The 18,933-nt window shown below is 32.8% G+C and overlaps 2 protein-coding genes across 2 annotated transcripts; both read left to right on the top strand.

The window, feature by feature from the left end:
• The first annotated feature begins 5,708 nt into the window (after nt 1-5,708).
• LOC105775743 (cation/H(+) antiporter 15) lies at nt 5,709-8,509 on the top strand. Its single transcript, XM_012598212.1, has 3 exons — nt 5,709-5,927; nt 5,993-6,988; nt 7,367-8,509. Exons 1-3 carry the CDS (start codon nt 5,709-5,711, stop codon nt 8,507-8,509), a joined length of 2,358 nt encoding a protein of 785 aa, XP_012453666.1.
• A 1,924-nt stretch (nt 8,510-10,433) lies between these two features.
• LOC105775742 (cation/H(+) antiporter 15-like) lies at nt 10,434-11,887 on the top strand. The gene is made up of 3 exons (XM_052622582.1): nt 10,434-10,744; nt 10,817-10,901; nt 11,108-11,887. The coding sequence occupies exons 1-3, from the start codon at nt 10,434-10,436 to the stop codon at nt 11,885-11,887; spliced, it is 1,176 nt and encodes a 391-aa protein (XP_052478542.1).
• Nucleotides 11,888-18,933: the final 7,046 nt, after the last annotated feature.

Raw genomic sequence — 18,933 nt, 5'->3', positions numbered from 1 at the left:
TCGCAAGAACTATAAAACGGGAAGCTCGAGAGGGCTAATAACGGTACGCTCTTTCAAGCTGTGGTGTGTATGCAACATATGCATTACCACAACCAATTCAGGAACCATGTATCCATCGAATCTCATTTATCCAAACGAGATTTTTTATTTATCAAGCATTACCGAATATGTGATTAATTTCATATATATGACATTTATACAATTCAAAAATATAACATTAAATTCAAACATATAAATATACATAATTTAGTTACACGAACTTACCTCGACAATTTCACGCACACAAAAGTTACTAATCTGTTACTTTCTCTTTTCCTCGATTTAACTCCGTATTTGATCTATCCGGATCTATACGAATGAATTTAACATCAATTTAATACAATTTATACTCAATTCAATCCAATTCACATCTTAGGCAAAACTACCATTTTGCCCTTATACTTTTAATTAATTCCAATTTCGTCCCTAGGCTCTGAAAATGAAATTCATGCAATTTAATCCTTATTCCAAGACTAGTTGAGTTTTACGTGTAACAATATCAGCCCATATAATTCAAAGAATTAGAATTTTTCCATGAATTTTATAACTTTTCAATTTAGTCCCTAAATCATAATTTCATCAAAATTCACTTTACAAAAGTTGTTTCTCTATCAAAAACCTTTCTTTTTCTACCATAAAACTTCAAAATTCATGCATATTCATCCATGGTAAAACTTTAATACCTTAATAAATTTACAAATAAATCCCTGAGATAGTTAAATTAAGCTTTTACGATCTCGGAAACATAAAAATTACTAAAAACGGGACAAAGAAACATACCTAATTAAGCCAACTAAGCTTTTTACCTTCAAGCTCTTCTAACTAGAGTTTCCATGTAAATAATTTGGGAAAGATGATGAAAAGTATGATATTTCCATTATTTAATTACTTATCATCTTTTATTATTTCTACTTTCCAATTTCATCCTTTTCTTTAATTAGTTTTCCATAGATGAATCATCATACTTATCTAATACCTCCTCTTAATGGTCTATTTGCCATATAAGGACCTCTAATTTTCAATTCCACAGTTATTTGATACTTATAGCTACTAAAACTCAACTTTGCATTTCATGCAATTTGGTCCTTTTATCAATTAAACATGTAATTGGTAAAATTTCTTTACGAAATTTTTATATGATATTTCAATCATAATGCAGACCATGAAATAATATTGAAATAAATTTTCTTTCAGACTCGGGTTTGTGGTTCCGAAACCATTGTTCCGATTTCACTGAAAACAGGCTGTTACAATAATATTGTCATTTTCTTAATTAATTATCTTTAATAATTAATAGTACTGCCAACCCCTTTTAGGTCAATTCTAAGAAGCTTGATATGTTTTCAGCAGGTCTTGAGATTTATATACAAAGAAAATAGAGGTCTAAAGTGCTTTGTCCCCATTTAGGATCTAACCTAGGTACTTGACATTCAATTTAATTGATACAGTACTGAATTCTGAGTGTCTTGCACAAAAAAAGAAAAGTTAATAACATATGTGGATGAGTGGGTGTATATATATATATATATATATATATATATATATATATATATATGAATATCTAAGTTAAGAGTAGAGATGTTTATAGGTTGGATTGGTTCGGGTTTGGGTTAATCTCAAACATGGTGTAATTATCATACATAATTATCTAAGTTTGATTTGTTATAAATACACTATACATTGGATTGTATTTCAACCATTCTACTGAAAAAATGGACAAATTAACCCATGTACGTTAGATGAGTGAGGAAAAAAGCCACTCTGTTTAAATTTGGTGTTTATATATTTATTCAATTTAGCACTCAATTTTTATACACTTGTTCAATTTGACCCCTCTTTTAGTGGAAGTAAATTAGAAAATTTTGAAACTAATAAGGCTAAAGGGTCAAAAAGACCTTAGTAACAAATTAAAAGAAAATAAATTAAGCCCTTTTAAAATTTAAAATTATTAAAAAATAAAAAATTTATGAAAAAATTTATGAAAAAATTATAAAATTATACTTTTAACCCAATAAAAGAGTAGGGTCAATTTTTTAAAACTCATTGGGTTGGTATTGTTATTTTTAATAAAAATTTATAATTTTAAAAATTTTATAACTTTTATTATAATCTGGTTACAATTTTTAAAATAATTTTAAAATTTAAAAGACTTAATTTATTTTTTTAATTTGTTACTAGGGCCTTTTGACCCATTAGCCTTATTAGTTTCAAAAATTATAATTACTTCCAATAAAAGTATGAATCAAAATCAAATTGAAAATTTGTAAATGTTGAGGGCTAAATTTGTTATTATACCTTTTATATAAAACCAAAATTTAACAAAGCAGTTGTTTAGCTCACTCATCTAATTTTAAATTTTATTTTATGTTTCTAGATTATCCTTAACGAAATCAACTCAATTAACTTATATTTAATAATTATTTGTGAAACTTAAATTTCGTTTGATTATATGATCTCAAATCCTCCATACTAATCTAAAAGCAAAGAAAAGCCGTTGTAATTAATTCTTGATTGGGTGAAGAAGTAATAAAAGAATAGTTTTGTTTGGCATGGAAGATAAAATTTATTTAATTAATTAATTGCAACGATTTTTTTATTTTTCTTTTAGCTTAACATGGAAGATTCAAGATTATAATCAAAAGAAATTTGGGTATTTTAATTTGGAAATATAAAATAAAATTTTAAATTTTACAAGGAGATTAAATTAATTAATTTAATTACTTTCAATATTTTAGTAAAAATCGGTTGACACTATCAAGGCATAATTTTTAATAATTTATTTAATTGATTTTGATATTTTGAAATTTAAATTTTCAATATTGAAAAAATCAAAACTTTCGACAAGGGATAAATAAGTACAACTTGACTAATTTTTTAATTTATTCTTTTAGTTTCTACCACTTTTTCACTTTAATCCTTAATTTTTTTTTACCCCGATCAATAAGTGATCAAAATGAAATCAACGTAGAAGTTGGGTGACCAAAATGAAAGTGTAAACATGATGTGGTATGTACAGTAAACCGTTGTTAAAGATTTAACGCTTGAGTGACTAAAATGAAAACACCTTAAAAGTCGAGTGATGAAATTTCAAGGATTTCATTTTAGGTGACTAAAATGAAAATGCCCTAAAAGTTGAGTGACCCACCTAGCTAGTTTACCCTTTTTTTTTAATTACTTGCACTTAAAATTAAAGTCTTCTATAAGTAATTATTAAAAATATGGCTTGGTCTAAAGAAAAAAAAAGCATATGACTTAGTCAGATTTTTAAGAAAATCCATAAGAGTTTTATCTAAATAAGCAATATACTAATTTAAGGACTTATTTAATATATTATCCTAAAACCTTTGAATGGAAAAAGTAATATTTTAATAAGTTCTTAATAATAAAGTAAATTCTTTTATCATATAATAATAGTTACCTAAATCTGAATTATTTTCTTTATTTATGGCAATATTGTCATATTCACATTGACTAATCCTTACAATTTGCAAGATTGCCACTTTCTTTCTTTGGTCAAATTCTACTATTAGTCCTTGTACTATGTATAAGTTATGGGTTTTGTCCTTATACTCTAATTTAGTTAATTTTAGTCCGAAATGGTAAATTTTAGTCTTTGTACTTTCTGAATTTGAAATTTTAGTCCTGAAAAATTGGTAGCAATTATGTTCTTTAGATCAAATTCCATTATTAGTCCCGTAGTATACGTAGTTGTGGATTTAGTCTCTATACTTTTTGAATTTTAGTCATAACTTAAACAGTACTTCTTAAACCTATTAACTAAAATGACCTATCTTCTTTATGAGTATTATGTGAAAATAATAAGTCGATATGACATTACACATGTGATAATATGTATGTTACATAAGATTTTAGAAATAGCAAAATTTAACTTAACAAATTTAATGACTACCGTTTAGTGAGAACTAAAATATTCAAATTCAAAATCTAATGAAACTAAAATGACCAAATTAGAATACATAGACTAAATTTATAACTTATACTTAATATAGGGATTAATAGTAGAATTTGACATTTTCTTTTCTATCCTTAATATTTAATATTAATAAGAAATAAGAATGAGGTTTTTTTAACATTAATTTCAGTTATAGGTTCTTATTATACCTATTCTTTTGATACAATTTTGATACAATGCCTAGAATTACTCATAACCCTCTCTAACTCTTAAATAAGAAGATAATTCGCTTGAGCGCACTTGACCCTCTTGATCTTCTATAACATAATATTAGTTAATTTGATTGAAAAAAAGAAAAAAAAGTAGTTGTTAGTTTAAGATAATTACCAAAACTGAAAATTTGTAACTAAATTTAATTAGGGTAAACTACATTAGTAGTCACCCAACTATTAGTAATTCTTTTTGTCGCCCAACTATGAAAACTTACAAAATGCTTACTCAACTATTCAAAATTTCTTTTTTGGTCACCAATTGGCTGACATTGGTTGCTTTTAAATTTGACATAATAGAAACTTTAACCCTCAACATTTATATATGTCAATTTGGTCTTGATTCTAAAAAAATAACTCTCAACATTTACACATTGTGTAATTTGGTCTTTTTCTTTTTTACAGTCTTGTTTTTCTTTGTGACATTGAGGGTTGATTTTAAAAGAATGAGAAAATATGAAAATTATTATCTTTGATTTTTGAGTGTTTCTATTTTTGTATATTTTCAATCAAATTTAGTAGATAAATTTGTTTTTTTCTAGCTTTTAGGTGAAAGAGTCACAAAGAAAAGCAAAACTACAAAAACACCAAATTACACAATGTGTAAATGTTGAAGGTTAGATTTTTAGAATCAAGACAAAATTGAATAGTGGGATGACCATTTTGTAACCAAAAAGAATTTTCCTAATAGTTGAGTGATTATTTTGTAATATTTCATAGTTACGTGACTAAAAAGAAATTCATTAATAGTTGGGTGATTACTAGTATAGTTTACCCATTTAATTAATTAATCTAGACTTTAACCATTAATCACTCAATTTATTATGATAAATTCAATGTTTTGGAATCAAATAAGATGTATCAATTAAACCGGTTAGATTAGAAATTGATTAATGGTATATATGTTTGGGATATCTTGATTCGCACAAAGATATTGAACTAGTTTTAAATGGAGAAATTATTTTATGAACATTTTCCACCACATCATCCATGATCACGTCCAATTAAAAGAAGACACATCATTTCCTAGAAATTAACAAAATTAACAATTGGACTTGAATTATGAAATCTGAAAAGAGAGACTAAATTCCTAGAAATACACATCGAGGACTAAATTCTTAGAAATACAAATATATGGACTAAATTCTTAATTTTCAAAAATATAACCTTACATAAATACTCCAACTTCATCCCTTTTTATTTTAGAATTGAAAACAATAAAATAATGAAGAGGTTAAGAATAGAAATATAGAATATTTGTTAATGGGAGGGTTGGATTATGTTATGTGACAATTAATTAATATTTTGTTTTAGAAGGACAACCAAAACCAAACCTAAATAAACTAAAAAACACAACAGGTATCCTAGTAACAAACTACAAGTTTAACCAACATTTGTTTGATTAATTACATCTTAATTATAATAATCAAGTTCCTGTCATTATGTTCTTTACGCATTCCCTTCGAAACATAATTCGAAGGGAAAAAATGGCTTCAACTACACCAAACGCAACGCTGGTTAGCTCTACAGTATGCGTCTTCTTGAATAAAAACCTGCATTACAATAGCATGTTTTGGAAAGAAAACCCTTTAAACCACGTCTTCCCTGTCTTAATGCTTCAAGTCATCTTGTCTGTACTCGTCTTTCGGGTCATCCATGTTATTCTTAGACCATTGAAACAACCTAAACTTGTCTGCCATCTCTTGGTAAGTTTCTAATTTCTTTTCATGTTATTATGTTTATAATGTTCTTATATGGGTTTTTATTACAGGCTGGTGTGATTTTAGGACCTTCTGTTCTTGGTCGTAACAAAACATACATGGAAAGCATGTTTCCAGCAAAAGAAGAGGTGGTAATTGCAACATTGTCACAAGTGGCGTCTAATTTATATACTTTCATCGTATGTATCAAAATGGATACAATAATGTTAACAAGAGCAGCCAAACATACATGGAAACTTGGTGTATGTTGTCTTGCTTTTCCTATTGTACTCATTGTTTCGGTTGACATGGCGAAACAACGTTTCTTCCCCGGTTTAAACCCCGGAAATCCGTTTCCGGTCCAATTCAGCGTCGTCTCGTCGTTGAGTTATTTCATCGTTGTTACGCGTGCTTTAGACGAACTCAATCTTTTAAGTTCCGAGCTAGGACGAATTTCTTCGTCTATTACGATGCTTAACGAGATGGTTTCAGCCGCTTTCGTTATCATCGGGGTCGCTACGGTGCAAAAAGAAGCCAAATCCGCTTTCCTCGCCATCCTTTCTTTATGTTCGTTTATAGTGTTTTCGCTCTTCGTGGTACGACCGATGTTATATTGGGTTATCAAACAAACACCTAAAGGGAAACCTGTGAAGGAATCTTATGTCGTAACGATATTACTGTCGACTTTTGTAATGGGAGTGACCACGGACGCTATAGGAGCGTCGTTTGGTGGGGCGTTTATGGTAATGGGATTTATTACACCAGACGGACCGCCGCTCGGGACGACGATTATACGGAAAAGCGAACTTATTCTTCACGAGTTTTTTCTTCCATTGTTCTTCGTTAGGATCGGATATTTCACCGATTTATCGGCAATACAAAATTGGGGGGAATGTGCGACTTTTGCAACAATTGTTATCATGGGATACATAGGAAGGTTAATAGCATGTCTTGTGTTTGCTTCATCTATGAATATGAGGAAAAGCACTGCCGTTTTGCTTAGCCTTGTTTTGAGCTTACAAGGTATTGTTGAATTAATTCAATCCATTCAATGGAAACACCTTCAGGTCAGATTTTTCTTTTTTTTTTTCTTTCCCTTTTTTTGTTTAAAATATGTTGTTAGTCCCTGTACTTTGATAAAAGTTAGATTTAGTCCTTAAAAGGTTAAAAACTAAGTCTAATCATTAAAATTGTAAATATTTTCTATCAAAATTTGTCAGTTTGACATTAGGAAATTTTTTTTAAAGGGCCCAGAAGTAAAATATAAATGTTTGGGAAGCTAAAATGATTTTTTTTTCTAAAGGGGCTCTAAAGCAATTTTTTAATATAGGGTGATTAATTTTTTAATTTTTTAAAGTACAGGGACTAACCACATAATTTACCCTTTTTCTTTCTTTTTAAAATTTTATTACTAATAATAATGGTGGGTGTTTGTGTCTATACAGCTAATAGATGATCAAACATATGCAACATCTGTGGTTAGCATCATTGTGGTAAATGCCATTATAACCCCAATAATAGAAATCTTATACAAACCGGCGGTGGAAAATTTCGATGTGCTCCGACTAGGCACCAGGTCGCTCGGGACAACATCGAACGTCGGCGAGTTACGTATCATTACATGCATTCAAGATGAAGACAATGTCCCAAGCATCATTAGCCTACTTGAAGCATTGAACCCACAAGAAATTAGTCCCTTATGTGCCTATGTGATCCATCTTGTCGCGGTAGCTAGCCAAAGTGTTCCAACATTAGCCCCTTACAAGAACCACTTACGGAAATTCGTCCGACCGAGTGTCTCCGACAATATCATCCGAGCTTTCCTTAACTACTCTGAACACTCGAAAGGACCGGTTCAGATTCAGCCCTTTCAAATGATTTCGCCATATAAGTACATGCACCAACCGATTAGTCGGCTCTCCGATAGAATACATGCACCACTAATTATAGTACCATTTTTTAAAAGCGAAGAAGCACATAACATTGACGGTACGTTGCGCATTTTCAATACTAACATCCAAGCCACGGCGAAATGCACGGTGGGGTTACTTGTTGACCGTGGGCTAAGGAGCTCGATTTTAACCACTTTTTCCTACAACATGGCGGTGATTTTCATCAGCGGAGGCGACGATCGAGAGGCTTTAGCGTTGGCGAGTCGCGCTTCGTGTCAAACGAATGTTTCAATTACGGTCTTTAGGATTAATTTAGGAGGGACTTATACATTAGAAGATCAAATAGAAAAAGAAGCGGATAACGCTTTGTTTAGAGATTTTGAAGCTATGAATCTAAACAATGGTCGTGTTGAGTGTCTTGAATGGATGGCGGATGATGTTGAGGAAGTAATGAAAGCACTTCGGTCATTAAAAAGTGGATATGATCTCGTTGTTGTAGGGAAACACCATGCGAACCCGGAGTTACAAGCGTTGGAGAGTTGGGTGCAATATTCGGAGCTCGGGGTTATTGGCGACGCCATAGCAACGTTGGATTTCTCCGGGGGGAAGATGTCGGTTTTAGTGTTGGAACATCATCATCGTCATGATGATAACCAACGAAAATTTGATAATTGTAGTTACTTTTCTTTTACCTAGGTAAGTTGTTTTCCGAGCATTTGGATCAAGTTAGGGTTTTACTTAAATATAAACTTGGTCCAAATAGGATTGATCTTAGACCATAATACGAATGAATACACATTTAATTATATAAAAAATAACAAATTTTATACTTTTTTCGATTTAATTTTAACTCGGTTAATTTCGTTATTGTTACAATAATTAGAAAGTTATGATTTCAAAGAGGTTACAAATAATTTAGTTATTTTTAATTTTATTTCGATCCTCCAAGCCCCTGAGTCGGTGCTCCCCACTTCATCGATGAAAGAGGTTAAAAAACAGAACATTTGTTAATACAAGGGTTGGATTATGTTATAACACAAATAATTATTTTTCACCTAATTAATGTTTTTGTTTCTTTGTTTTACATGGATGAACCTAAATCAAATCAAATCATAACAGGAACATGATTGAAACGTCTAAATCCTTAAAGTAAATCAACAAACTACCAAATAATAATTTTCTGCCTTTGTGTTTGCTCATCTTTTTCTAACATAATTCATAGGAAAATCTGGTCAAGAAATATACATATAGTTTTGTCTGAAAATTTGAAAGAAAAAACCCTGAAACATTGCTTGACCCTGAAAGGTTTTTTCGATTCATAGAAGAAATGAATCCAAACACAACGTTCTGTACCCCTGTAGTATGCATCGACTTGAATAAAAACATGCATTACAATAGCATGTTTTGGAAACAAAACCCTTTGGACAACATCGTCCTTACCTTAATGCTTCAAGTCATCTTGTCCGTCCTCATCTCTCGGATCCTCCATGCTTTTCTTAAACCATTAAGACAATCTAAACTTGTCTCTAATATCTTGGTAAGTTTCTAGTTTTTGTCCTGTTATTATGTTATTTATATCTCTTGATACATGGTGAAGGAAATGGTTCACCCGATACGTAGAGAGCTGTAAGAGAGGTTGTGGAAGAGATTTGTAGTAAGGAGAGAGAGAGTATTGGTTAGCTCCAAGGCCTCGAGGCCTTATAAAGGGTCTGCCAATCCCTTTCTGAGTCTCCATGTGTCCTTTTGCTATTGGTTCTATACTATCCGGGTTTAATCGTCATATTGATGTTCGTCTTTCTTAGGTTTAGGTTGCTCTATCAGGGTAATAAGTAAGTGCATTATAACTTTTAGGGGTCAAAGTATAATTTTATCTTTATATTATTATGTAATTTTACAATATTTTGAGGGTCTAAATGATAATTTTACCATTGGGGGAAGTCCACTGCTTGGCCCCTTGTTTTTGCCCCTGTATGCAGTGTATAGATGTCAAGCAAGCCGCCTTTGTTACGGGTGTGGTTCCTAGACATGTGCTTGTCTTATTTCGTGAGATAAGTGTCCCAAGATCCTGGTTGGTTGGATCTTGTCTATGCTGTCGGTATTAGCTCGTAATGGTTTGATGAGATCATGGGGAAACTTGACGAGCTCTCCAGATGTCGCTGAAAGACTTCGGTGGTCTCGCAATATCATATTTATAAGGTAAAATTTAATACATGGTTTTGTTTTTACAGGCTGGAGTTATCCTAGGACCTTCAATGACGCAACAAAACATACATGGAAAAAATGTTTGCACCCAAAGAAATGGTGGTGCTTGCCACTATGTCGAACATGGCGGTGTACTTGTACATGTTCGTTGTATGTATCAAAATGGATGCTATAATGTTAACTAAAGCAGCCAAACATACTTGGAAACTCGGCTTCTGTTGCTTTGTCTTTCCTATTATATTCACTATTGCAGTAGCCATAGGGCAAAATTATTTCCTCCCTGGAGCAAGTGGCAGTGCGTTTCCCGTACAATTCACAATCATGTCGTCAATAAGTTATTTCATCGTTATTACTCGAGCATTAGATGAACTCAACCTCTTTAAGTTCCGAGGTAGGGCAGATTTCTTTATCGGTCGCGATGCACAACGAGGTTGTTTCCGGCACCTTTCAAATACTCGGAGTTGCTTTAGGACAACAAGATGTGAAAACATCGGTCTACTCTATCTTGTCTCTATGTTCATTGACCATGTTTGCATTCTTCGTTATACGACCAATGTTGTATTGGATCATCAAGATAACACCAAAAGGAAAATCGGTGAAGGAATCTGATGTTATAGCGATATTACTTTTGCTTTTTTTTAACGGGATTGACCACAGACGCTATAGGAGCATCCTTTGGTATGGCATCTGTAATAATGGGATTCGTAATACCGGACGGATGGCCACTTGGTACAACGATCATACGGACATGCGAACTTATTCTCTTTGAACTGTTTCTTCCATTGTTCTTCGTTCGAATAGGTTATTTCACCAATTTATCGGTGATAAAGAATCAGGACGAGCTCATGATGTATGGAGCTATGACTATTGCGGGATGCTTAGGAAGGCTAGTGGCATGTCTCTTGGTTTCATTTTCTATGAAGTTGTCGAAAAGATCTGCCATTTTGCTTAGCCTTATTTTGAGTTTACAAGGTGTTGTGGAATTAATTCAATCCATTCGATGGAAACATTTACAGATCCGTACTCTTTCAACTATGTTTCATTGAAAATCTTATTTCCTACAAGTTATAATAAGCTCAGATCTTTGTGCAGTTACTAACTGAACAGACTTATGCAACATCTATTATTGGCATTGTTGTCGTAAATGCCATTATAACTCCATTAATAGAAATGTTGCACAAGCCAGCCGTGACGAAAAAGTTCAATTTACCTACCTTGGTCAGGCTACGAATTAGGTCACTTAGGATGACTTCGACCATTGAAGAGTTACGGATTGTTACTTGCATTCAAGACGAAGAAATCGTCCCGATCATCATTAGGCTCCTTGAAGCTTTGAACCCCAAAGAAATTAGCCCCACCAGCGCCTATGTCATCCACCTTGTTCCGGTGGCTAGTCAAAGTGTTCCAACATTAGCCCTTTACAAGAACCACTTGAGGAAATTTAACCACCCTAGTGGTTCGGACAACATCATTCGAGCTTTCCTCAACTACATTGAGAAATCACAAGGATTGGTTCAAATTCATCCCTTTCGAATGATTTCACATTATAAGTACATGCACCAACCCATTTGCAGGCTGTCTGAAAAGATACATGCACCTCTCATTGTAATGCCCTTTTTCAATAGCGAAGAAGCACATAGCATTGACGACACGTTGCGGATATTCAACACCAACGTTCAAGCCTCTGCAACATGCACGGTTGGGCTTCTAGTGGATAGAGGGTTGCGTAGCTCGGTTAGATTAACCACCTTTTCTTATACCGTGGCAGTGATCTTCCTTAGCGGAGTTGACGACCGCGAGGCGTTAGCTTTGGCGACTCGCGCTTCTTTTCATCCTAATGTTATTGTTAAAGATTTGCTTAAGTTATCATAATCTATCTATTTTTAGATATAATCATAACTTTGATTTATTTCAAATTTTTTAGAGATTTTTGTTAAAGATTATGATTCTGTTATTAGCCTATTTTTAGTTAGTAGTTGTTAACTTGTTTACTATATAAACAACTAGTTTCAATTCAATAAAATGTACATTTTCCATTTCAATTACTTGACTTCTCAGTTCAGTTTTCTTCATCATTTTAGTTTTCTTTTCTGATAAAATACCAACAATTGGCATTAGAGCTTTCTTCTTGAGGGACCTGTGTTAGTGTTTGCTGCATTATGTAAGTTGAAATTAATTTCTCTTCGATTGCGCCGCCTATTTTTTATGGAGATAATTATCAGATTTGGGCAGTGCGAATAGAGATTTAACTGGAGGCTATATATCTTTAGGAAGCTGTAGAAGAAGACTACGAGATTCCTACATTGCCTACCAACCCCACCATGGCACAGATCAAAACACAAAAAGAAAAGAAGATAAGGAAATCAAAGGAAAAAGCATGTTTGTTTGATGCAGTTTCACCAACTATTTTCACGCGAATTATGTCTCTAAAGTCAGCAAAGGAGTTATGGGATTATCTCAAATGTTGAATCTTGTACGTGATTTTGAGCTGCAGAAGATGAAGGAGATTAAGACAGTCAATGAGTATTCTGAAAGGCTCCTTAACAAAGCCAATAAGGTCAGGTTGTTAGGTTCATCTCTAGCAGATTCAAGGATTGATAAGAAAATTCTTGTAACAATACCTGAAAGGTTTGAGGCTACCATCACCACCTTAGAGAACATGAATGATATGTCAAAGATTACTTTGGCGAAACTCTTAAGTGTTTTACAAGCACAAGAGCAAAGGCATATAATGAGGCAAGAAGGGGTTGTCGAAGGTGCTCTACTAATTAAGCATCAAGATGATGGAAAGAACAAGAGATCAAAGAACAAAAATTTTCACGCTACGAGTGGAGAAAGCTCTGCTTTTGGGAACAAAAGTAAAATTGGAAATAGAAGATCAGGAGTAAAGAAGGATTATCCTCCATGTCAACATTACGGCAAAAAAGGTCACCCTTCTTTCAAGTGCTAGAGAAGACTGGATGCAAACTATAGTAAGTGTAACCAAATGGGACATGAAGCTATTATTTGTAAGTACAAAAATCAGCAACAAGGAGATGAAGCGCAAGTGGCAGATCAAGAAGAAGAAGATCAGCTTTTTGTTGCAACTTGTTTCACTATTCATAAAGCAAGTGAAAGTTGGCTCATTGATAGTGGTTGCACTAATCATATGACACATGACAAAGAGTTGTTCAAAGAACTGAAGAGTACCCAGTCCAAAAAGGTTAGAATTGGGAACGGTGACTATAGTGCAGTCAAAGGAAAGGGCACTATAGCCATTACAAGCTGTTCAGGTACCAAGTTCATTACTGATGTTTTATATGCACCTGATATTGATCAAAACCTGCTTAGTGTTAGTCAATTAGTAGAGAAAGGATTCAAAGTGAAGTTCATGGAAAATGCATGTGTGATAGAGGATGCTACAGGACAAAAGATGTTCAAAGTTAAGATGGCAATAAGGAGTTTTTCCCTCAATCTAATGTAAGAGGAGCAATTAGCTTTTCTAATCAAAAAAAGCCTCACAATACTGTGGCATAAAAGGCTCAGACACTATCACCATCAGAGGATACTGCAGATGAAGTCCAAAAAATTGGCAATTGATCTGTCAGAACTTTATGATCACATACCGACATGTAAGGCTTGTCAATTTGGAAAGCAAAATAGAAAGTCATTTCCCAAGACAGCATGGAGAGCCACTTGTAAGTTGCAGTTGATTCACACAGACATTTCTGGACCTCAAAAAACTCCTTCATTAGCAGGTAGTCAGTATTATGTTACTTTTATTGATAATTTTACAAGAATGTGTTGGATTTTCTTCTTAAAATTCAAGTCAGAAGTGGCTGGAGTATTCTGGAAATTCAAGAAGACTGTGGAAAATCAAAGTGGCAACCACATTCAAATATTGAGGTCCGATAACGGCAAGGAGTATACATCAGAAAATTTCAATGCATTTCGTGAAGAAGCTGGCATTAAGCATCAATTAATAGCTCCGTATACTCTGCAACAGAATGGAGTTAGTGAGAGGCAAAACAAATACATCTTAGACATGACCAGATGTATGTTGCATGAGAAAAATTTACCCAAAAAATTCTGGGCAAATTGCCGCAGTTTTCCTACAGAATAATTTACCACAGTTTTCCTACAGAATAAATTGCCCACAAAAGCAGTCAAGGATCAAACACCCTATGAGGCTTGGTATGGTCATAAACCATCTTTAAATTTGCTCAAAATATTTGGTTGTTGGTGCTTCACTCACGTTTCTCAGATCAAGAGAGACAAGCTAGACAAAAAGGGACTTCTATGAGTCTTTTTCAGCTATAGCACTGTTGCAAAAGCTTACAAAATTTTCTAACCGCAGTATGGGAAAATTGTTATAAGCAGAGATGTTCATTTCGTGGAAAATGAATAGTGGAACTGGGATGAGAAAAGTGGCCAAAGCACAGCAGATTTGAAGCTTAAATTTCCTGTTTCAACCACAGATAAAGATAAAAATTGGCTGAATGAGTTGGTGGATGATGCTCCAACAAGGGGTACTAGATTGCTCACTGACATTTATGCAAGATGTAATATAGCTGTTTGTGAACCTACAGATTTTGCTACGGCAATGAAGGACATAAAATGGGTGGTTGCAATGAAGGAGTTATCCATGATTGAGAAAAACAAAACATGAGAGTTGGTTGATCGACCCCATGATAGGAAGGTGATTGGAGTCAAGTGGGTGTACAGAACCAAGCTTAATGCTGATGGCTCAATCAACAAACACAAAGCAAGACTTGTGGTCAAAGGCTATGCACAAGTTTCCACAGAGATTTTTCATAAGAATAAGATGATCTTATAAGGAATTTTCAACTTCCACAGCGTCTTCCGGTCAGAAGTTGTCCACTCCTGTAAAATATAATGTCCCTCCCTTGTCATAACATTGTAAGCTAAGTATTTATATACTAATTTTTCTGAATATTCTCCATTATTATTAAGAGCCCATACCCTCTTATTTATTCCTCCAAAGAAAAGATAATGATCGTGGTTTAAGAGTGTTTATAATTCCCTGATCCCTACCATTATCTACACTACCAGCACCTTCTTGTATACGTCCATTCAAAATGGTCAAGTTATTTCCACTCCTTATTTGCCAATCCATCCCTTGATCCCTACCATGAATAATGCTTTTCCACACCCACGAGTCTGAACTTTTCCTTATGGCATTATCAAAAGTTATTGTAGCATGTTATTTCTTGACAACAGTGTTTTAAACAAGTCAGTTGTCTTCATTATAAATTCTCCAAGCCTGCTTGGCTAGAAGAGCTTGATTCATTAGTATCGTTTTACGAATGCCTAAATCCCCTGCATTTTTGGCTTGCATAGCCAGTCCCAACTTCTCATGTGAATCCTTTTTCCCACTCCATCATTACAGTAAAAGTTTCGAATAATTTTATTGAACTAATCACATACTTTGACTAGAGCTTTGAAGCTTACTTTGTAATATGTCAATAAGCGGTTGGAAAAACCTAGCTCTTGATTTCATTTAATCTAGCAGGAACCCCATGTCACGGACTTCGATTTTTCTCACACAATCCGTGCAGCCTTAAGCAGTTTTTTTGTTCCAAAAATGCCTAAGTCAGCCTAACTCCCAACAATTGAGGATTTAATAAAATTCCTCTAAGGCACCCACGAAGAACAAGTGGAAGAACGAAAAGTGAAAGAACTCGAAAGATGAACAAAACCACAGAAAAGTAAGAACACTAGAGAGAGTTTTGAGTGAATGCTATCAAAATTTTATTACTCATTAAATGAATTACAATGAAGGACAGAGGCTTCTATTTATAGTTGAGTCTCCCCAAAAGCAATGGTTCATATCAAAGTATATCAATGGCTAAAATTAGAAGCTATCTATAAATCAAATCCCTAAGATTACAAAATCGTATCTTCTAAAGATTACATATCATATCTAGGATTACATATATTTGATTGTAGATGGGCCTTTAATATCTCCAAGCAACGGGCCAATCCAGTTGGGCCAAATGACCTCCTTTGAACATGATGGATCACACAAGTGCACCATGGTTATAGGCTCCCATGTGCAACCCATAACACTAGGATGATGACCAACCTTTACCCCAAGATTTTGTCGGAATAGTTTCATAAATGTAAAATGACAATTTATGCTTACCATCATATCAGATTTATCAAAGTTAATGGCTTTACCAGAGACTTTACAGTATTGCTCAAGGATTCCTTTGATAGTACTGCATTCCTCCAGATTGACCCGAAAAAAAATATAGCTATGATCAACAAAGAATAGGTGAGAGATGAGATAACATTTCTGCTCATGTTGATTCCATGAATTTGTCTCAACTCTTTTGCACTTTCTAAAGTGAGAGAGAAGGCATTGTGACGTATAAGAAAAAGGTACGTGGAAATTGGATCTCTTTGTTGAACTCCTCTTTTCAGTTGAAAAATCCTAGTTTGATCCCCGTTGATGAGTAGTTTGGATTTCACCAATCTAGCACAAAGAAGGATAAGATTCATCTATTTTTTACTAAAGCCTGAGACAAGAATTTCCTAATGAAATCCCAATTTAATCTCTCGACTTTGCTCATGTCCAACTTTTTTTTATATATTCTCCATATCTGTTTTACCGTTCATGTTCGGGGTTCATGACTGCCCCTCTCAACAATTTTGTCTCCAAAAGTCGACCTAGATCCTCCTCTTACAAATATAATGTGTCTTATCATTGCACCAAACCACTTATTGATTTGCTCATCTCCAACTTAATTTAGTCCTCCTAAGATGCCCTCCCCCTTTTTCCTCCTCCATATGGTATTTAAAATCTCTGATCCCACTATGACTTTGTCTGGCATATGTTTCTTGCCAACGAAAGCATTTTGGAATGGAGAAATTAGATCTTTTAATATCGATTTTAGTCTGTTAACCAAAACTTTGGCCAAGATCTTTTACAACGTAGAACAAAGGCTAATAGGTCTGAAACCATTAGCAGTTTCTGAAAGATCTTTCTTCGGGATAAGTACAATAAATGTTTTATTAACATCCTTCACCATTTTCCCTTTATCAAAGAAATCTCTCACAACATTTTCTACATTAGGTCCAATAAACTCCCAACATTCTTGAAAGAAAAGAGCTAGGAAGCCATCCGGTCCCAAGACCTTTAGCGGCTTCATTTGGAACACTGTTGCTTCGTAATCTTGACTTTGAGAGTACTTATATCACAAGTTAACTGAGTATCAATTCAATTTCAAAAAGATACAAATATATTTACTTTACAAAGTAAATTGTATTATTTTTAAAATATTTTATCATTTTATATCTTTCCTATATAAAAATAGAAAATTATATATAAGATTTTAACCTATACCCGTCTAATATATACAATAGTTATACCTTATCATTAAAGCAAATCATTATTTATATTATTTTTATAAATATATTTATTACATAATTTATTTTTCACCCATAGTATATAATATACAGTAAATATCCTTGAACTAAGTAGCTTATTTTAAACAGAGGCATTCACTGATCCTAGATTGTTTTAGGATTTTTATTTTATTTTAATTGTATTGTTATAAAAATTAATAGTAAAATTATGCTTTTATGCTTCCATCCTTCAAAATTTTTTTATTTATTTAGTAAAATTTGTGATTTGACATAGTAGATGCAGTAGGACATTTAATTTAAACTTGGGTAAACAGATTGGCACTTAAGTATTTTCTTTATCCAATTAAGTACCTAAACTTGGTTTTTTAGTTCAAATTGGCACTTGAACTTCGCTTTTTTTTTTTTCCGAATTAGCACCAGTTTGAACTAAAAGGTCAAATTCTAGTACTTAATTTGACAAAAAAAAAGTTTAGGTGCGAAAAAGCCAAATTAAAGTACCTAATTGGACCAAAATAAACTTTAGGTACCAAATCGAATCTTAAAAAATCAGGTTATAGTAATTAAAGCTTGTAATAATAATAGTTACTTTGATAAAGAATGATTTTTTCTTACCTAAACTTCTTCAATCTTGTAGCATCCAAAATCAGATTTCTTTATTTTCTTTATTTATGTCAATGTTGTTATACCCAAATTGACTAATCCTAATTAATTGCAATTTTCTTTCATTTTATCTTCGTTCATGTAGTTCTAACAACTATGGAAAAACATAACAAGTTAAAATACACTTCAAGTCCTTAAACTTTCCGTACATTTGTAATTTAGTTTCTTTACTTTTTATTTTAAAGAATTTAGTTCTTTTATTTTTTAGATTTGAAAATACAAATACAATATAGTTAACACTGTTAAAATTCTCATGTTAAATCTAGGATAGTATAGTCGGGGACAAGGGGGTTGAGATAAAATTTTAAAATATTTAGGGTCGAAGATAAAATAATTATTCTAAAAATGATTAAATTATATTATTTAATTTTAGAAGGGCTAAGATTATATTTTTTTTCATTTATTTGAATGGCTAAAAGGCTTAAAATGAAATTTTAATACATGAGGGAGACTATTAATTAAATTTTTCGATTTGACGAGTGGGGCAAGGCTTCATCTCTTCATCTCTAAGTATAGCTTTAAATAAAAGTAAAAAATTAAAAAAAGAAAAACTGAATTACAAATGTATACAAAGTATAGGAACTTGAAGCATATTTTTTTTTATAGTAAAAAATTAGAGAGAATCAATTACAAATTAACATAGATAGTATTAGAATTAGACAGTAATGATTGATTATCTTATCGAATCTGTGTCAACTTTAGCAGGAGCAACATGAAAGACTTGGGACCAATCGAAAACTCTTTTATTAATCCCGCCAGAATATGAGGTGCAAAATTCGCTTTTCTTGAAATCTGTTTAATAACCACTCGTCATTCACGTTTGCATAGTTTTTACATCCGTAAAACTTGAAGCATATTTTAAGCAAAAGCAACAAACAAAGATATCA

This window comes from Gossypium raimondii, chromosome 10 (assembly GCF_025698545.1).
Source record: "Gossypium raimondii isolate GPD5lz chromosome 10, ASM2569854v1, whole genome shotgun sequence".
NCBI lineage: Eukaryota > Viridiplantae > Streptophyta > Magnoliopsida > Malvales > Malvaceae > Gossypium > Gossypium raimondii.
Note: the sequence above shows the minus strand (reverse complement) of the source record. Positions and strands in the feature narration are given on the sequence as shown.